The 16,777-nt window shown below is 41.9% G+C and overlaps 1 protein-coding gene across 1 annotated transcript in view; it reads left to right on the top strand.

Annotated features, from left to right (window-relative positions):
* The window catches only part of si:ch211-106e7.2, a 64,235-nt gene that overhangs the window by 35,002 nt on the left and 12,456 nt on the right, over nt 1-16,777 (top strand). The window contains exon 2 of the mRNA XM_034177010.1: nt 1,996-6,128. Coding sequence (XP_034032901.1) covers nt 2,042-6,128 — 4,087 coding nt within the window. The 5' untranslated portion in view covers nt 1,996-2,041. The remainder of the gene's footprint in view (nt 1-1,995; nt 6,129-16,777) is intronic.

Below are 16,777 nucleotides of genomic sequence, written 5' to 3'. Positions count from 1 at the left end.
CCATTGTAACCTTGTTTTTTTTCTGTTTAGGTGTTAATGATGGCTTTTGTTTAGCTTTTCTGTATGTAAATCCCATTTCCTTTAGGCGGTTTCTTACAGTTCGGTCACAGACGTTGACTCCAGTTTCCTCCCATTCGTTCCTCATTTGTTTTGTTGTGCATTTTTTGATTTTTGAGACATATTGCTTTAAGTTTTCTGTCTTGACGCTTTGATGTCTTCCTTGGTCTACCAGTATGTTTGCCTTTAACAACTTTCCCATGTTGTTTGTATTTGGTCCAGAGTTTAGACACAGCTGACTGTGAACAACCAACATCTTTTGCAACACTGCGTGATGATTTACCCTCTTTTAAGAGTTTGATAATCCTCTCCTTTGTTTCAATTGACATCTCTCGTGTTGGAGCCATGATTCATGTCAGTCCACTTGGTGCAACAGCTCTCCAAGGTGTGATCACTCCTTTTTAGATGCAGACTAACGAGCAGATCTGATATGATGCAGGTGTTAGTTTTGGGGATGAAAATTTACAGGGTGATTCCATAATTTTTTCCTCAGAATTGAGTGATTCCATATTTTTCTCCTCTGCTTGGTCTAGAAAAGTAACCGTTACTGACTGCCACAATCTTTTTTTCTTGATTTCTTATAGTGTTTCTTAAAGCCAGAAAGTTGCCATTTGAAATGACTTTAGTTTTGTGTCATGTCTGTGATCTGCTTTTTTTCTACAAAATTAAACAACTGAATGAACATCCTCCGAGGCCGGTGATTCCATAATTTTTGCCAGGGGTTGTGTGTATTTATATGTATGTGTATATATGTGTGTGTGTGTGTGTGTGTGTGTGTGTGTGTATATATAAATCGTATATACCGTGCAGCCTTAATTCAAGTTATACTTGGCATGTTAGCAAAATAAAAAAAGGGGTGAGGGTTGAATTCTACACATTCAACATGCATTCAGACACTCAGGGTCAAGCAGATTGTGTGCTACATCCACTTAATTGGGTCATGTTTTTGGAGACACTTTCCTCACATTTTGAAGAGCAGACATCCTCATCTTCCTTCTGGACTTCAGGTTTTGGTGTTCCGTTCCATCACTCAGTTTTTGAAGTGCATCTGTATTTACAAGGTTCTCTGCACAGCAAATGATGAAATGTTCAACGCAAGCAAATCTGTCAAAATGATTGACCGACACATTCAGTGTGAAAGGCCCTTGAGTGTTTCGCATTATCCCAACGTGAATCCAAGGTGGCGATTGTCCTGGCCCTTGAAAAACCAGTGACATAGAAATCTATGCTGCCCTGCGTGCTGTTGACGAGTCTAATGCGTTCAACGCAATTAGTGAAGGCATCTGCCATCTACTAAATGACAGTGTTGCTTTGTGTGAATTTGTTTGTGGATCTGTGCGCTAAATGTCTCAAAATTATGCAAGTGAACAAAACCATGAATGTGTGTGATCCACAAATGCTAAACTAAACTTCAGCAAATGTTTTTTTTTTTTTTAACAAATGAAAAAAATTAAATATTTACAAATGCACACTTGTTTGTAAAAAACAACACACAGATTACAAATATGACAATTGTCAAATGTGTGCAAATCAAGGAATATTTGTAGATCACCCTCTGTGCATTTACAGGTATTGAGACAAATTTAACTCCATAAATTTGCCATCCTTTTTTCTGTCAAAAAAGACTTTTTACTACACTGAACTGAGATTCTTTTTGAACAGTTGAATACCTTTAGGTAATTAGAATTACGTCCAGTGACCAAGGACTTTGGTTTAAAGTCTCCACGCACTGACTTCACATCTATGGGTTCTATTTGATAAATAAAAGAATGGTGCATTGAACTTATTTTGTGGATTTTAAATCACTATTTTTAATCACTATTGAACTTATGACATAACTGAGACTGTGAACTTAAATAGTGAGAATGGATAAATGCTACTTGCCAGATGGCCTACAGAACCAAAATTATTCATGTTGTTTTTTGTCTTTTTTTTCAGGAAGGTGTGTGCTTGGACTTACTGCAACGCTTAAAGGAGGAAAAACATGCATTCATCTGCATGGACGAATGGGCAATCCACCACAATCCACCATCTTGGACAACAGTCACAATCCTCACAAATGAGAAATCAGGTCCTTGTTGACAACATGAAGAAACAGAATGCTGGGAGTGTACATTACATCTCTCAGTATGGACGACGCAACACGCCACAAAGTTCCCACAATATTCATCACAATAGTGTTTCGTCAAACCGACAGCCAACAAATTTGCAAAGTGCAAACACCTTTTATTATGGAACACCTCAGCAGCCAACCACTGCAGGGAAGCAGAACAATTTTGTACTGGGGTTTGTTGTTGGTTATCAGCAAAACCCATTACCTTTAGCCCAAGTTGGAAATCTTGCTGTACCGGTGCAGTTAAATTATGGATCACAAGGCAGCAATAAACAAATTCATCATCAGACTGTTCCTCAGAATACCTTAACCCAGAGTAAATCCAACATGATAAACGTAAACTCTTCAAATACAGTTCAACAGCAGAGATTCTTCCCTCCTGTTGCCCTGCCTTCTTACAGTATGGCGATCTCTCAGCTGACCGGCAGCTGTAACAGCAGTGTTACAAGAAATGTATCATCTGGACTTCTGTCTGCATCCAGCATGGGTCATAGTATTTCTGGCTATAGAAATGGCACCACCACATCAAGTGCGATAATTTCACATACTTCCTCTAGAGATACTCAAAAATTCTTGTCGAAAACAAATCAGCCTTCTGTATTTCCTGTTGCAAATTCACAACAGCAGATTACTACATTTGCAAACAATGCATTTCAGTCAGTTGGTTGTCGAGCAGAAAGTCAACTTGGAGCCAACAGTCCAGGTAATGGTGGGAACCAGCTGGTTAGCATGGTCAGGATGCAATCGAAACAAGTTCTGCAGTCTGGGACACTAAATGTCATTGGAAATTACAACTCCAGTGCTTCCCAAACTATATTACTCCAGCCTTTACAGTCGTTAGCTAAAACAACACATGGTACTACCTCAGCAACTTGGCACAACAAAGATGCCCAACCTTTACAGCCGCTGGCTAATACAACACATGGTCATACCTCAGCAACTTGGCACAACAAAGATGCCCAACCTTTACAGCCGCTGGCTAATACAACACATGGTAGTACCTCAGCAACTTGGCACAACAAAGATGCCCAACCTTTACAGCTGCTGGCTAATACAGCACGTGGTAGTACCTCAGAAACTTGGCACAACAAAGATGCTCAGTCTCAACAGCCATCCCCACTAGAGGACTTCCACTTCAAAGCAACTGGAGATCAAAATGGAAATAATTTCCCAGGTGGGAACACTGTTTCTGTTCCAAATGGGATTATAATTGCACCTGTGTTGAACAAAACTCAAATGCAGCAACTTTCTCAGAACATTCCAGTGCAGATGAATAATACACCATCATCTGCAGAACATGTCAAAGGCCAGAAAGCTGTTGCTGTGGTGCAACCATTATCAAATGCCCAAGTTGCCAACAGTCTACATTGTGAGCCCACTACACCAGAGAAAGCACTTACTTCACCAACTTTTGTCAAAACATCTACAAATTTGATAGATGACACAAATCCTTTAAAAGGGGATGAGAAGATACATGAGGAACTTTCAAATGCCTCAAAATCCAGTAACTCATTTGATAGCCATTCAACACCATCCAATGATGGAAGTGTTGTTGCTTCTTTGGGGTCAACTAAGCCTGAAGACTCACTCCAAAAACAGTTGTGTACAGCTGTTACAGAACCAGCAGTTGAAAAGTCACAAAGTGATAAGATGCCTCGAAGTCCAAATGGAGTAATGGATAGAAGAAGTACCCCAACAGACCCTAACACTTGCCTTCAAGAGGATACCCCAGTTCAGACTGTGCTGTGGACATTGGCCAAGTTAGGTCAATTGATAGAGGGGACCACGACAGCCAAGACAAAATCAGAAAATGTTGCAAATGTTAGTGGCATAAGCAAACTATTAAGCATGTTTTGGGATGGCAAATTGAACAATTTAATATGTGAACTCAGGAGTGGTTTGTTCAAGGATGTAATGAAGGAGGTTAAAGAATTCAATAGTAAATACTTGATGAGTGACACTGTCATATTGTCACAGATTAAGCGTGAATCTTGGGATAAATTGCAACAAAGTTGCCTTGTTCTGAAGCCTAATGATGTTTATAGAGAAGAGCCATACAAGTCATCATGGTTAAATGTCAATGAGCAGCTCAATGATATTGATGATGAGTTTGGTCTGCCGTTCTGTTTGAGGTATTATCACATGCAGCCATTTGAGAATCACAGAGAGACAGATCCTGTAGAAATCATAACCAGAAATCCTGCAGAAACTATGAGTAAGGTGACTAGTACACAAACAAAGGTTGAAAAGGGCAATTGTGCAACAGAAGATGCCAACGTTGCCGAAACCTCAACAGAACATCCCCTTGAAGCAGAAAGTCCCGATTCAGTTGACATGTGTTATTCATTCAAGATCCAGGTTTTGCCTCCGGAAGAGGCCAAAGTTCTCTTTCAGCAAGGGCCTCAGAAAAAAGCAACTGAAGATCAGCCAGCCACACTTTTGAACGCTACAGAGGACAAGCCACCGGAGATCGCTGAGGAGAATGGATCAAAGCCTGCCATAGAAGAATTTTGCTGTATTGCTAAATTCATGGAAATTTTGGAACATGGTTCGAGTTTACGCTGCAGTTGTCAGTGTAAGGCAGGCCCGAGTCAAGAAGATGTTGAGATGGTGCTTCATAAGGACAAAAAGGAAGTACAAAATGAGGAAAACCCACGTCAAGTCAAGTCAGATGATAAAATCTATCATGTTGTGGAGGATGACGGGGCTGCTGACAAGCGACCTAAAATATTCAACTGGCCTGAAGTTTGTTCTGAATTTGGTGACATAGTTGAATTAACTGGGGATGATGCCATTTTCACCTCATGTCCCGACAGAGAACCTGAGAGCATTACTGTACTAAGCGAAGGGGATAGTTCGAGCATCATACTCATTAGTGAAAGTGAGGATGAGAATCTCTTCAGCAGTGAAACTGACATGCCAAACAAAGGAGAAAACCCTGAAGAAGCTTTGGCACATGAGCTGGAACCAGTACAGACAAACGAGCAGAGGAGTTCAGATGTCGAGACAGAAACTGAAAATAGCAGCAGTGAGGATGAAATAAGCACAAGATCATCAGATGTGAAAGAGGTGGAGCTGAAGTCTCCAGCTGTTCCTCAGAAACTATTGGAATCTCAAGCGCAGACTCAAAGCCATGTGACAATGAAGGTTAACTTACAGCAACCTTTGAGCCTCGCCGGTACTCATGGAACATCTGGAATAAAGCGTCGGGGACTACGCAGTCCTGAAAGGTTTTTTTCTTTCCTTAAGAGTCGAAAGAAAACCAAACCCTCAGTTAAGGATGTTGCAGAGGACGTTAGTGTCAGTGCTGTTGATGGTCCAAAAGGCAGGACTGTGGAACTGGCCCTGTTTGGCTCAGCGCCACAGGAGGATGATGTGTTAAAAGTTGGCAGCAGGAGTCACATTGCATCAACAGACCTTTTTCCTGAGCATGGGCCAAAGCCTCCAGAAGTCATCTCTGTAAACTTGAATCCTCTACCCAAAATGTGCAGAGAAACTGCCCAGACAACATCGCCGTACTCTGTAAAACAAAGGATTTATGAAAAATGGAAAGCTTTGTCGCCAGTGAAACTCAAATACAGACAAAAATTCCAAACACAGAACTGTGCTGCTTTGTCAGAAGTTAGACATGAAACAGATGGACCCTCCTGTAAAAAGGAATTATCTGACAGAAGATTCTGCTCAGGAAAAAGAAAGCACCATCTGAGTCTTGCAAGGAGTTCTTCGTACAAGGGCCTCGGGCCTGGACCAAAGAGGCGCAAAAAGGAAGCGTTTGCATTGAAGCAGTCTGCTGAGGAGCATGTGGGATGTGACCCTGGAAATGGGAGCCGCTCTGTGCTGCCCCTTCAGGAGAAAAATGTCTTGGCTTTCAGTGTGTTGCCAAATACCTTCAACTTCAAGGACATGCCCAACGAGAGAAATGACACAGCTGTTCCAAAAACCTCCAGTTCTGCATTAGGTGAGTTGCAATATGCAGAAATGCAGTAATCATTTTTAAAACCAATTAAGTAAAATGTTTTTCTAAATATGCATAAATTTTGTCACAACCCCACAGTGAGCAGATGTGAAATCGTGTTTATGCTTTTGGTCCTTTGGTGATTACAAAACATCTAAGTTACAGTGCCCTCTCAACATATTGGAACAATTAAGGTCATTCTATTGGTTTTGGGTATAAACTGAAAAATTTGGGTTTGAGATGAAAAGTGAAATATGAGAAAACTGATTCAAATGTCTGGCTTTGCCCTGCTATTTATATCTAGTTCAAAATGATATAGAGCACCCATAACACTACTATATCAGACTGCTCATTACTTTAAATATGCACAAAATATGGGAACATGTGACTGGTGGGTGTTTCTTTTGAAACATATGCCAGTCTGTTTCAGATGCACTCAAACATCTTTCTAGCTCCATTTGTTTGGGAGTTATTGCAGAAAATGTGCTTGAAAAAAAAAAATCATGTCACATTGTCATGGAGATTTTGGACAAGGTATTCAATTGTTCAAAGAGCATCTTCAGGAGGATTCGGTGTCTTTGTCGGCAAAAAGGAGAGCAAATTCAGCAGTGTACACAAGTTACACCAAGAATGCTCTGATCTAACCTTGGGATGTGTCCGTGTTTTATTCTGTTGAGTCTGTAGCTTTCCCCGCCTGCAGACCAAACCCTTAACATTGTATCATTACACCATTATAACATATGTTTGTAACAACTTTCAGGGTCATGCACAGAGAAGTTCAGACCTGTTCAGTGTCAGTTCAGGGCATGTCTGTGCATGCTTTTAATAAAGTACTGGTCCGGAAGCAGGAGAATGATGCTTTGTGTTAAATGCTAATAAATGTCACATGCACTTGACGCGGTCACATATAGTACAGTCACCAGTATTGGTAGCAAGTGCAGGCAGGTTTGCGGCAACCAGTGGTCACCATTAACACGCTATGCACACACCTTTTGTGTGAGCTTAAGTTTAGAAGTTACTGTGAATGAGACCCCCCCCACTGACTATTTGAGGACCTTGATTCATCTTGACATTTGACCTTCTTATTAAGGTGATGACTAGATATCATCACTCCACAAGTTACTTGTGCATGGTGAATAAAATCCACCAAACACTTCAGAGAGACACAAACCAACTGTGTGATTACAATAGTCCTTTTTTTTGAGGAGGGGTGGAACAATGTCCACTATTGGTGGTAGCCTTGGGTTTCACCCATTAATATTTATTTTATTTTTTATTTTTTTTAAACTATGCAAACATGAAAGTCAGAGAGCTGTGGGTGGGGAAAATGCGAGCCACTATCAAAGTGAGAGGGGGAAATCAAGGGCATGACATAAAAAGAAACCACTGTGCAGCCAACATCAAGTGGGTTACCCCTAGGGATGGCGATCGATAAGATTATATCGATACCATTATCAGTTTCGCTTATTGATCCGATTCCTTATCGATTCCCTTATCGATATCTCTTCAGTCAATCAATCAATTTTTTTATATAGCGCCAAATCACAACAAACAGTTGCCCCAAGGCGCTTTATATTGTAAGGTAAGGCCATACAGTAATTATGTAAAACCCCAACGGTCAAAACGACCCCCTGTGAGCAAGCACTTGGCTACAGTGGGAAGGAAAAACTCCCTTTTAACAGGAAGAAACCTCCAGCAGAACCAGGCTCAGGGAGGGGCAGTCTTCTGCTGGGACTGGTTGGGGCTGAGGGAGAGAACCAGGAAAAAGACATGCTGTGGAGGGGAGCAGAGATCGATCACTAATGATTAAATGCAGAGTGGTGCATACAGAGCAAAAAGAGAAAGAAACAATGCATCATGGGAACCCCCCAGCAGTCTACGTCTATAGCAGCATAACTAAGGGATGGTTCAGGGTCACCTGATCCAGCCCTAACTATAAGCTTTAGCAAAAAGGAAAGTTTTAAGCCTAATCTTAAAAGTAGAGAGGGTGTCTGTCTCCCTGATCTGAATTGGGAGCTGGTTCCACAGGAGAGGAGCCTGAAAGCTGAAGGCTCTGCCTCCCATTCTACTCTAACAAACCCTAGGAACTACAAGTAAGCCTGCAGTCTGAGAGCGAAGCGCTCTATTGGGGTGATATGGTACTACGAGGTCCCTAAGATAAGATGGGACCTGATTATTCAAAACCTTATAAGTAAGAAGAAGAATTTTAAATTCTATTCTAGAATTAACAGGAAGCCAATGAAGAGAGGCCAATATGGGTGAGATATGCTCTCTCCTTCTAGTCCCCGTCAGTACTCTAGCTGCAGCATTTTGAATTAACTGAAGGCTTTTTAGGGAACTTTTAGGACAACCTGATAATAATGAATTACAATAGTCCAGCCTAGAGGAAATAAATGCATGAATTAGTTTTTCAGCATCACTCTGAGACAAGACCTTTCTGATTTTAGAGATATTGTGTAAATGCAAAAAAGCAGTCCTACATATTTGTTTAATATGCGCTTTGAATGACATATCCTGATCAAAAATGACTCCAAGATTTCTCACAGTATTACTAGAGGTCAGGGTAATGCCATCCAGAGTAAGGATCTGGTTAGACACCATGTTTCTAAGATTTGTGGGGTCAAGTACAATAACTTCAGTTTTATCTGAGTTTAAAAGCAGGAAATTAGAGGTCATCCATGTCTTTATGTCTGTAAGACAATCCTGCAGTTTAGCTAATTGGTGTGTGTCCTCTGGCTTCATGGATAGATAAAGCTGGGTATCATCTGCGTAACAATGAAAATTTAAGCAATACCGTCTAATAATACTGCCTAAGGGAAGCATGTATAAAGTGAATAAAATTGGTCCTAGCACAGAACCTTGTGGAACTCCATAATTAACTTTAGTCTGTGAAGAAGATTCCCCATTTACATGAACAAATTGTAATCTATTAGACAAATATGATTCAAACCACCGCAGCGCAGTGCCTTTAATACCTATGGCATGCTCTAATCTCTGTAATAAAATTTTATGGTCAACAGTATCAAAAGCAGCACTGAGGTCTAACAGAACAAGCACAGAGATGAGTCCACTGTCCGAGGCCATAAGAAGATCATTTGTAACCTTCACTAATGCTGTTTCAGTACTATGATGAATTCTAAAACCTGACTGAAACTCTTCAAATAGACCATTCCTCTGCAGATGATCAGTTAGCAGTTTTACAACTACCCTTTCAAGAATTTTTGAGAGAAAAGGAAGGTTGGAGATTGGCCTATAATTAGCTAAGATAGCTGGGTCAAGTGATGGCTTTTTAAGTAATGGTTTAATTACTGCCACCTTAAAAGCCTGTGGTACATAGCCAACTAACAAAGATAGATTGATCATATTTAAGATCGAAGCATTAAATAATGGTAGGGCTTCCTTGAGCAGCCTGGTAGGAATGGGGTCTAATAAACATGTTGATGGTTTGGATGAAGTAACTAATGAAAATAACTCAGACAGAACAATCGGAGAGAAAGAGTCTAACCAAATACAGGCATCACTGAAAGCAGCCAAAGATAATGATACGTCTTTGGGATGGTTATGAGTAATTTTTTCTCTAATAGTTAAAATTTTGTTAGCAAAGAAAGTCATGAAGTCATTACTAGTTAAAGTTAATGGAATACTCAGCTCAATAGAGCTCTGACTCTTTGTCAGCCTGGCTACAGTGCTGAAAAGAAACCTGGGGTTGTTCTTATTTTCTTCAATTAGTGATGAGTAGAAAGATGTCCTAGCTTTACGGAGGGCTTTTTTATAGAGCAACAGACTCTTTTTCCAGGCTAAGTGAAGATCTTCTAAATTAGTGAGACGCCATTTCCTCTCCAACTTACGGGTTATCTGCTTTAAGCTACGAGTTTGTGAGTTATACCACGGAGTCAGGCACTTCTGATTTAAAGCTCTCTTTTTCAGAGGAGCTGCAGCATCCAAAGTTGTCTTCAATGAGGATGTAAAACTATTGACGAGATACTCTAGCTCCCTTACAGAGTTTAGGTAGCTACTCTGCACTGTGTTGGTATATGGCATTAGAGAACATAAAGAAGGAATCATATCCTTAAACCTAGTTACAGCGCTTTCTGAAAGACTTCTAGTGTAATGAAACTTATTCCCCACTGCTGGGTAGTCCATCAGAGTAAATGTAAATGTTAAGAAATGATCAGACAGAAGGGAGTTTTCAGGGAATACTGTTAAGTCTTCTATTTCCATACCATAAGTCAGAACAAGATCTAAGATATGATTAAAGTGGTGGGTGGACTCATTTACTTTTTGAGCAAAGCCAATAGAGTCTAATAATAGATTAAATGCAGTGTTGAGGCTGTCATTCTCAGCATCTGTGTGGATGTTAAAATCGCCCACTATAATTATCTTATCTGAGCTAAGCACTAAGTCAGACAAAAGGTCTGAAAATTCACAGAGAAACTCTCAGTAACGACCAGGTGGACGATAGATAATAACAAATAAAACTGTTTTTTGGGACTTCCAATTTGGATGGACAAGACTAAGAGTCAAGCTTTCAAATGAATTAAAGCTCTGTCTGGGTTTTTGATTAATTAATAAGCTGGAATGGAAGATTGCTGCTAATCCTCCGCCCCGGCCCGTGCTACGAGCATTCTGACAGTTAGTGTGACTCGGGGGTGTTGACTCATTTAAACTAACATATTCATCCTGCTGTAACCAGGTTTCTGTAAGGCAGAATAAATCAATATGTTGATCAATTATTATATCATTTACCAACAGGGACTTAGAAGAGAGAGACCTAATGTTTAATAGACCACATTTAACTGTTTTAGTCTGTGGTGCAGTTGAAGGTGCTATATTATTTTTTCTTTTTGAATTTTTATGCTTAAATAGATTTTTGCTGGTTATTGGTAGTCTGGGAGCAGGCACCGTCTCTACGGGGATGGGGTAATGAGGGGATGGCAGGGGGAGAGAAGCTGCAGAGAGGTGTGTAAGACTACAACTCTGCTTCCTGGTCCCAACCCTGGATAGTCACGGTTTGGAGGATTTAAGAAAATTGGACAGATTTCTAGAAATGAGAGCTGCTCCATCCAAAGTGGGATGGATGCCGTCTCTCCTAACAAGACCAGGTTTTCCCCAGAAGCTTTGCCAATTATCTATGAAGCCCACCTCATTTTTTGGACACCACTCAGACAGCCAGCAATTCAAGGAGAACATGCGGCTAAACATGTCACTCCCGGTCCGATTGGGGAGGGGCCCAGAGAAAACTACAGAGTCCGACATTGTTTTTGCAAAGTTACACACGATTCAATGTTAATTTTGGTGACCTCCGATTGGCGTAACCAGGTGTCATTACTGCCGACGTGAATTACAATCTTACCAAATTTACGCTTAGCCTTAGCCAGCAGTTTCAAATTTCCTTCAATCGCCTGCTCTGGCCCCCGGAAGACAATTGACTATGGTTGCTGGTGTCGCTAACTTCACATTTCTCAAAACAGAGTCGCCAATAACCAGAGTTTGATCCTCGGCGGGTGTGTTGTCGAGTGGGGAAAAATGGTTAGAGATGTGAATGGGTTGGCGGTGTACACGGGGCTTCTGTTTAGGGCTACGCTTCCTCCTCACAGTCACCCAGTCGGCCTGCTTTCCCGGCTGCTCGGGATCTGCCAGGGGGTAACTAACGGCGGCTAAGCTACCTTGGTCCGCACCGACTACAGGGGCCTGGCTAGCTGTAGAATTTTCCACGGTGCGGAGCCGAGTCTCCAATTCGCCCAGCCTGGCCTCCAAAGCTACGAATAAGCTACACTTATTACAAGTACCGTTACTGCTAAAGGAGGCCGAGGAATAACTAAACATTTCACACCAGAGCAGAAAAGTGCGGGAGAGACAGGAGAAGCCGCCATGCTAAATCGGCTAAGAGCTAGTAGCTACGCTAAGCTAGCGGATTCCTAAAAACACGCAAAGTGAATAATGTGTAAATAATTTAGAGGTGATTCAGCAGAAGGAGTGCTTTAGTTAAGGCACGTAAAGATTACACTGGGAAACAAATCGTAATCTAGATAACTAGATCAATCTAACTGCGCAGATTAAACAGCTAACAGATACAGCAAAACACCGCTGTGCTCCGGAACAGGAAGTGATACAATACCACAGTGAGAGTCAACCACCAGTAGGTTAAGAACATTTAAGAAAATTGTGAATTATTTGTGTACTAAAAGTAGGCTTTACAGGTTTTCTATGCCAGCGGGTCAAAGAGCTTTTTCTTATTGTGCACCCGCTCTGTAGAACGGTCTTCATGCGACCGTGAGGCAGTCAGTCTGTCAAGGATTTTATATAGTTCATGCTTATATTATCATTTATTTCCTTTTATGACTACGTGTACTTTTCCTCTTTGTAAGAAGAGGAGGTTTTAAAAAGAAAGACTTGTTGTCTGCATTCTTCATGATTGAGCAAACTATTTTTCATTTTGCGTAAGTGCCTTATCCTGTTTTTGACGAGTCACAAGGCTCATGTCGCAGGAATGGAAGGTTTCAGCCGCTACCTTGCCTTGCTATCTCCCTCATGCAGACATGACTCGTGTAACTTCTCCCTGACTGTCCTTGTTTGTTTTTTTTCTCATGTTGGTGAACTAAATAAAAAGCCGAGCCAGAGGATGGGATTTTAGGAGAGCTTTGGAGCTGAGCACTTACAAGCTGCTACTGCCCGCTCTCCTCCTCTGCGCAGAGCATAAAATATACAACCCCTGGCAAAAATTATAGAATCACCGGCCTCGGAGGATGTTCATTCAGTTGTTTAATTTTGTAGAAAAAAAGCAGATCAGACATGACACAAAACTAAAGTCATTTCAAATGGTAACTTTCTGGCTTTAAGAAACACTATAAGAAATCAGGAAAAAAAATTGTGGCAGTCAGTAACGGTTACTTTTTTAGACCAAGCAGAGGGAAAAAAATATGGAATCACTCAATTCTGAGGAAAAAATTATGGAATCATGAAAACAAAAGAATGCTCCAATACATCACTAGTATTTTGTTGCACCACCTCTGGCTTTTATAACAGCTTGCAGTCTCTGAGGCATGGACTTAATGAGTGACAAACAGTACTCTTCATCAATCTGGCTCCAACTTTCTCTGATTGCTGTTGCCAGATCAGCTTTGCAGGTTGGAGCCTTGTCATGGACCATTTTCTCCAACTTCCACCAAAGATTTTCAATTGGATTAAGATCCGGACTATTTGCAGGCCATGAACTCAGCCACATGGGGTGTGCAGCCAGTACATTCTGAGTGCCGGTCCCAAGCCCGGATAAATGAGGGTTGCGTCAGGAAGGGCATCCGGCGTAAAACAAGCCAACCCAACTATGCAGACTCAGAATCGAATTCCCATACCGGATCGGTCGCGGCCCGGGTTAACAACGTCCGCCACCGGTGCTATTGCCCAACAGGGTGCCGGTGGAAATTGGGCTACTGCTGGGCGAAGACAACGACGAAGAGGAGGAAAATGTTGCCACGAACAGCGGGAGAAGAAGAAAACTGGAAGGGTGGAAATGAGAGTGGGGACTTTGAATGTTGGTAGTATGACTGGTAAAGGGAGAGAGCTGGCAGATATGATGGAGAGGAGAAAGGTAGACATATTGTGTGTGCAAGAGACCAAGTGGAAGGGAAGTAAGAGCAGGAGCATCGGCGGTGGGTACAAGTTGTTGTACCATGGTGAGGACAGAAAGAGAAATGGTGTTGGGGTCATTTTAAAGGAAGAGTATGTTAAAAGTGTGTTGGAGGTTAAGCGAGTGTCTGACAGGGTGATGAGTGTGAAGTTGGCAATTGAAGGGGTGATGATGAATATCATCAGTGCATATGCCCCACAGGTAGGTTGTGAGATAAAGGAGAAAGAAGATTTCTGGAGTGTGTTAGATGAGTTGGTGGAGAGTGTGCCCAAGCATGAAAGAGTGGTGATAGGAGCAGACTTCAGTGGGCATGTTGGTGAAGGGAACAGAGGTGATGAGGAAGTAATGGGTAGATATGGTATCAAGGATAGGAATGGGGAAGGACAGATGGTAGTTGATTTTGCAAAAAGGATGGAAATGGCTGTGGTGAATACCTACTTTAAGAAAAGGGAGGAGCACAGGGTAACATATAAAAGTGGAGGAAGGTGCACACAGGTGAACTACATTCTTTATAGGAGATGCAAGCTAAAAGAAATCACAGACTGTAAGGTAGCAGGAGAGAGTGTCACTAGACAGCATAGGATGGTTGTTTGTAGGATGACTTTAGAGGTAAAGAAGAAGAAGAGAGTGAGAGCTCAACAAAGGATCAGGTGGTGGAAGCTGAAGGAGGAAGACTGGTGTGTGAAATTTAGCGAGCAGGTGAGAGAAGCACTAGTTGGAGGTGAAGCAATTTTGGACAATTGGAAGAGTACTGCAGATGTGGTGAGGGAGACAGCTAGGGCAGTACTGGGTATGACATCTGGACAGTGGAAGGAAGACAAGGAGACTTGGTGGTGGAATGAAGAGGTCCAGGAAAGCATAAGGAGAAAGAGGTTGGCGAAAAAGTTTTGGGATAGTCGGAGAGATGAAGAAAGTAGACAGGAGTACAAGGAGATGCGGCGTAAGGCGAGAAGAGAAGTGCCAAAAGCAAAGGAAAAGGCATATTGCGAGCTGTACAAGAAGTTGAATAGTAAGGAAGGAGAAAAGGACTTGTACCGATTGGACAGACAAAGGGACAGTGCTGGAAAGGATGTGCAGCAGGTTAGGGTGGTAAAAGATGCACATCGTAATCAATCAATCAATCAATTTTATTTATATAGCGCCAAATCACAACAAACAGTTGCCCCAAGGCGCTTTATATTGTAAGGCAAGGCCATACAATAATTACGTAAAAACCCCAACGGTCAAAACGACGGTAATTTGCTGACAAGTGAGGAGTGTGTGCTGAGAAGGTGGAAGGAATATTTCGAAGGGTTGATGAATAAAGAAAATGAGCGAGAAAAGGCTGGATGATGTGGTGAGAGTAAATCAGGAAGTAAAAGAGATTAGCAAGGAAGAAGTGAGGGCTGCTATGAAGAGGATGAAGAGTGGAAAGGCAGTTGGTCCAGATGATATTCCAATGGAGGCATGGAAATGTCTAGGAGAGATGGCAGTAGAGTTTCTAACCAGATTGTTTAATAAAATCTTGGAAAGTGAGAGGATGCCTGAGGAGTGGAGACGAAGTGTGCTGGTTCCTATTTTCAAGAACAAGGGTGACGTGCAGAGCTGCAGTAACTACAGAGGCATAAAGCTGATCAGCCACAGCATGAAGTTATGGGAAAGAGTAGTAGAAGCTAGGCTTAGAAAACAGGTGAAGATCTGTGAGCAGCAATATGGTTTCATGCTGAGAAAGAGCACTACAGATGCAATGTTTGCTCTGAGAATACTGTTGGAAAAGTACAGAGAAGGACAAAGTGTTACATTGTGTGTTTGTGGACTTAGAAAAAGCTTATGATAGGGTGCCAAGAGAAGAGTTGTGGCATTGTATGAGAAAGTCTGGAGTGGCAGAGAAGTATGTTAAGGTAGTAAAGGACATGTACAAGAATAGTGTGACAGCGGTGAGATGCGCAGTCGGAATGACACTCATTCAAGGTGGAGGTGGGATTACACCAAGGATCAGCTCTGAGTCCTTTCTTGTTTGCAGTGGTGATGGACAGGTTGACAGATGAGATCAGACAGGAGTACCCATGGACTATGATGTTTGCAGATAACATTGTGATCTGTAGTGAGAGAGAGCAAGTTGAGTCTAGTCTGGAGAAGTGGAGATATGCTTTGGAGAGAAGGGGAATGAAAGTCAGTAGAAGCAAGACTGAGTACATGTGTGTGAATGAGAGGGAGCCCAGTGGAATAGTGCAGTTACAAGGAGTAGAAGTGGTGAAAGTAGATGAGTTTAAATATTTGGGGTCAACTGTTAAAAGTAATGGAGAATGTGGTAGAGAGGTGAAGAAGAGAGTGCAGGCAGGGTGGAGAAAGGTGGCAGGAGTGATTTGTGACTGAAGAATACCAGCAAATGTGAAGGGGAAAGTTTACAAAACAGTAGTGAGACCACCTATGTTGTATGGTTTAAAGACAGTGGCACTAACAAAAAGACAAGAGGCAGAGCTGGAGGTGGCAGAGCTGAAGATGTTGAGATTGTCTTTGGGAGTGACAAGAATGGACAAGATTAGGAATGAACATATCAGAGGGACAGCTCAGGTGGGACGGCTTGGAGACAAAGTCAGAGAGGCGAGATTGAGATGGTTTGGACATGTGCAGAGGAGGGACCCAGGGTATATAGGGAGAAGGATGCTGAGGATGGAGCCACCAGGCAGGAGGAGAAGAGGGAGACCAAAGAGGAGGTTCATGGATGTGCTGAGAGAGGACATGCAGGTGGTTGGTGTGACAGAGGAAGATACAGAGGACAGGGTGAGATGGAAATGATTGATCTGCTGTGGCGACCCCTAATGGGAACAGCCGAAAGACAAAGAAGACGACTATTTGCAGGCCATGACATTGACCCTATGTGTCTTTTTGCAAAGAATGTTTTCACAGTTTTTGCTCTATGGCAAGATGCATTATCATCTTGAAAAATTATCTCATCATCCCCAAACATCCTTTCAATTGATGGGATAAGAAAAGTGTACAAAATATCAATGTAAACTTGTGCATTTATTGATGATGTAATGAC

The sequence above is a fragment of the Thalassophryne amazonica genome, chromosome 8 (assembly GCF_902500255.1).
Source record: "Thalassophryne amazonica chromosome 8, fThaAma1.1, whole genome shotgun sequence".
NCBI classification, from domain to species: Eukaryota; Metazoa; Chordata; class Actinopteri; order Batrachoidiformes; family Batrachoididae; genus Thalassophryne; species Thalassophryne amazonica.
Note: the sequence above shows the minus strand (reverse complement) of the source record. Positions and strands in the feature narration are given on the sequence as shown.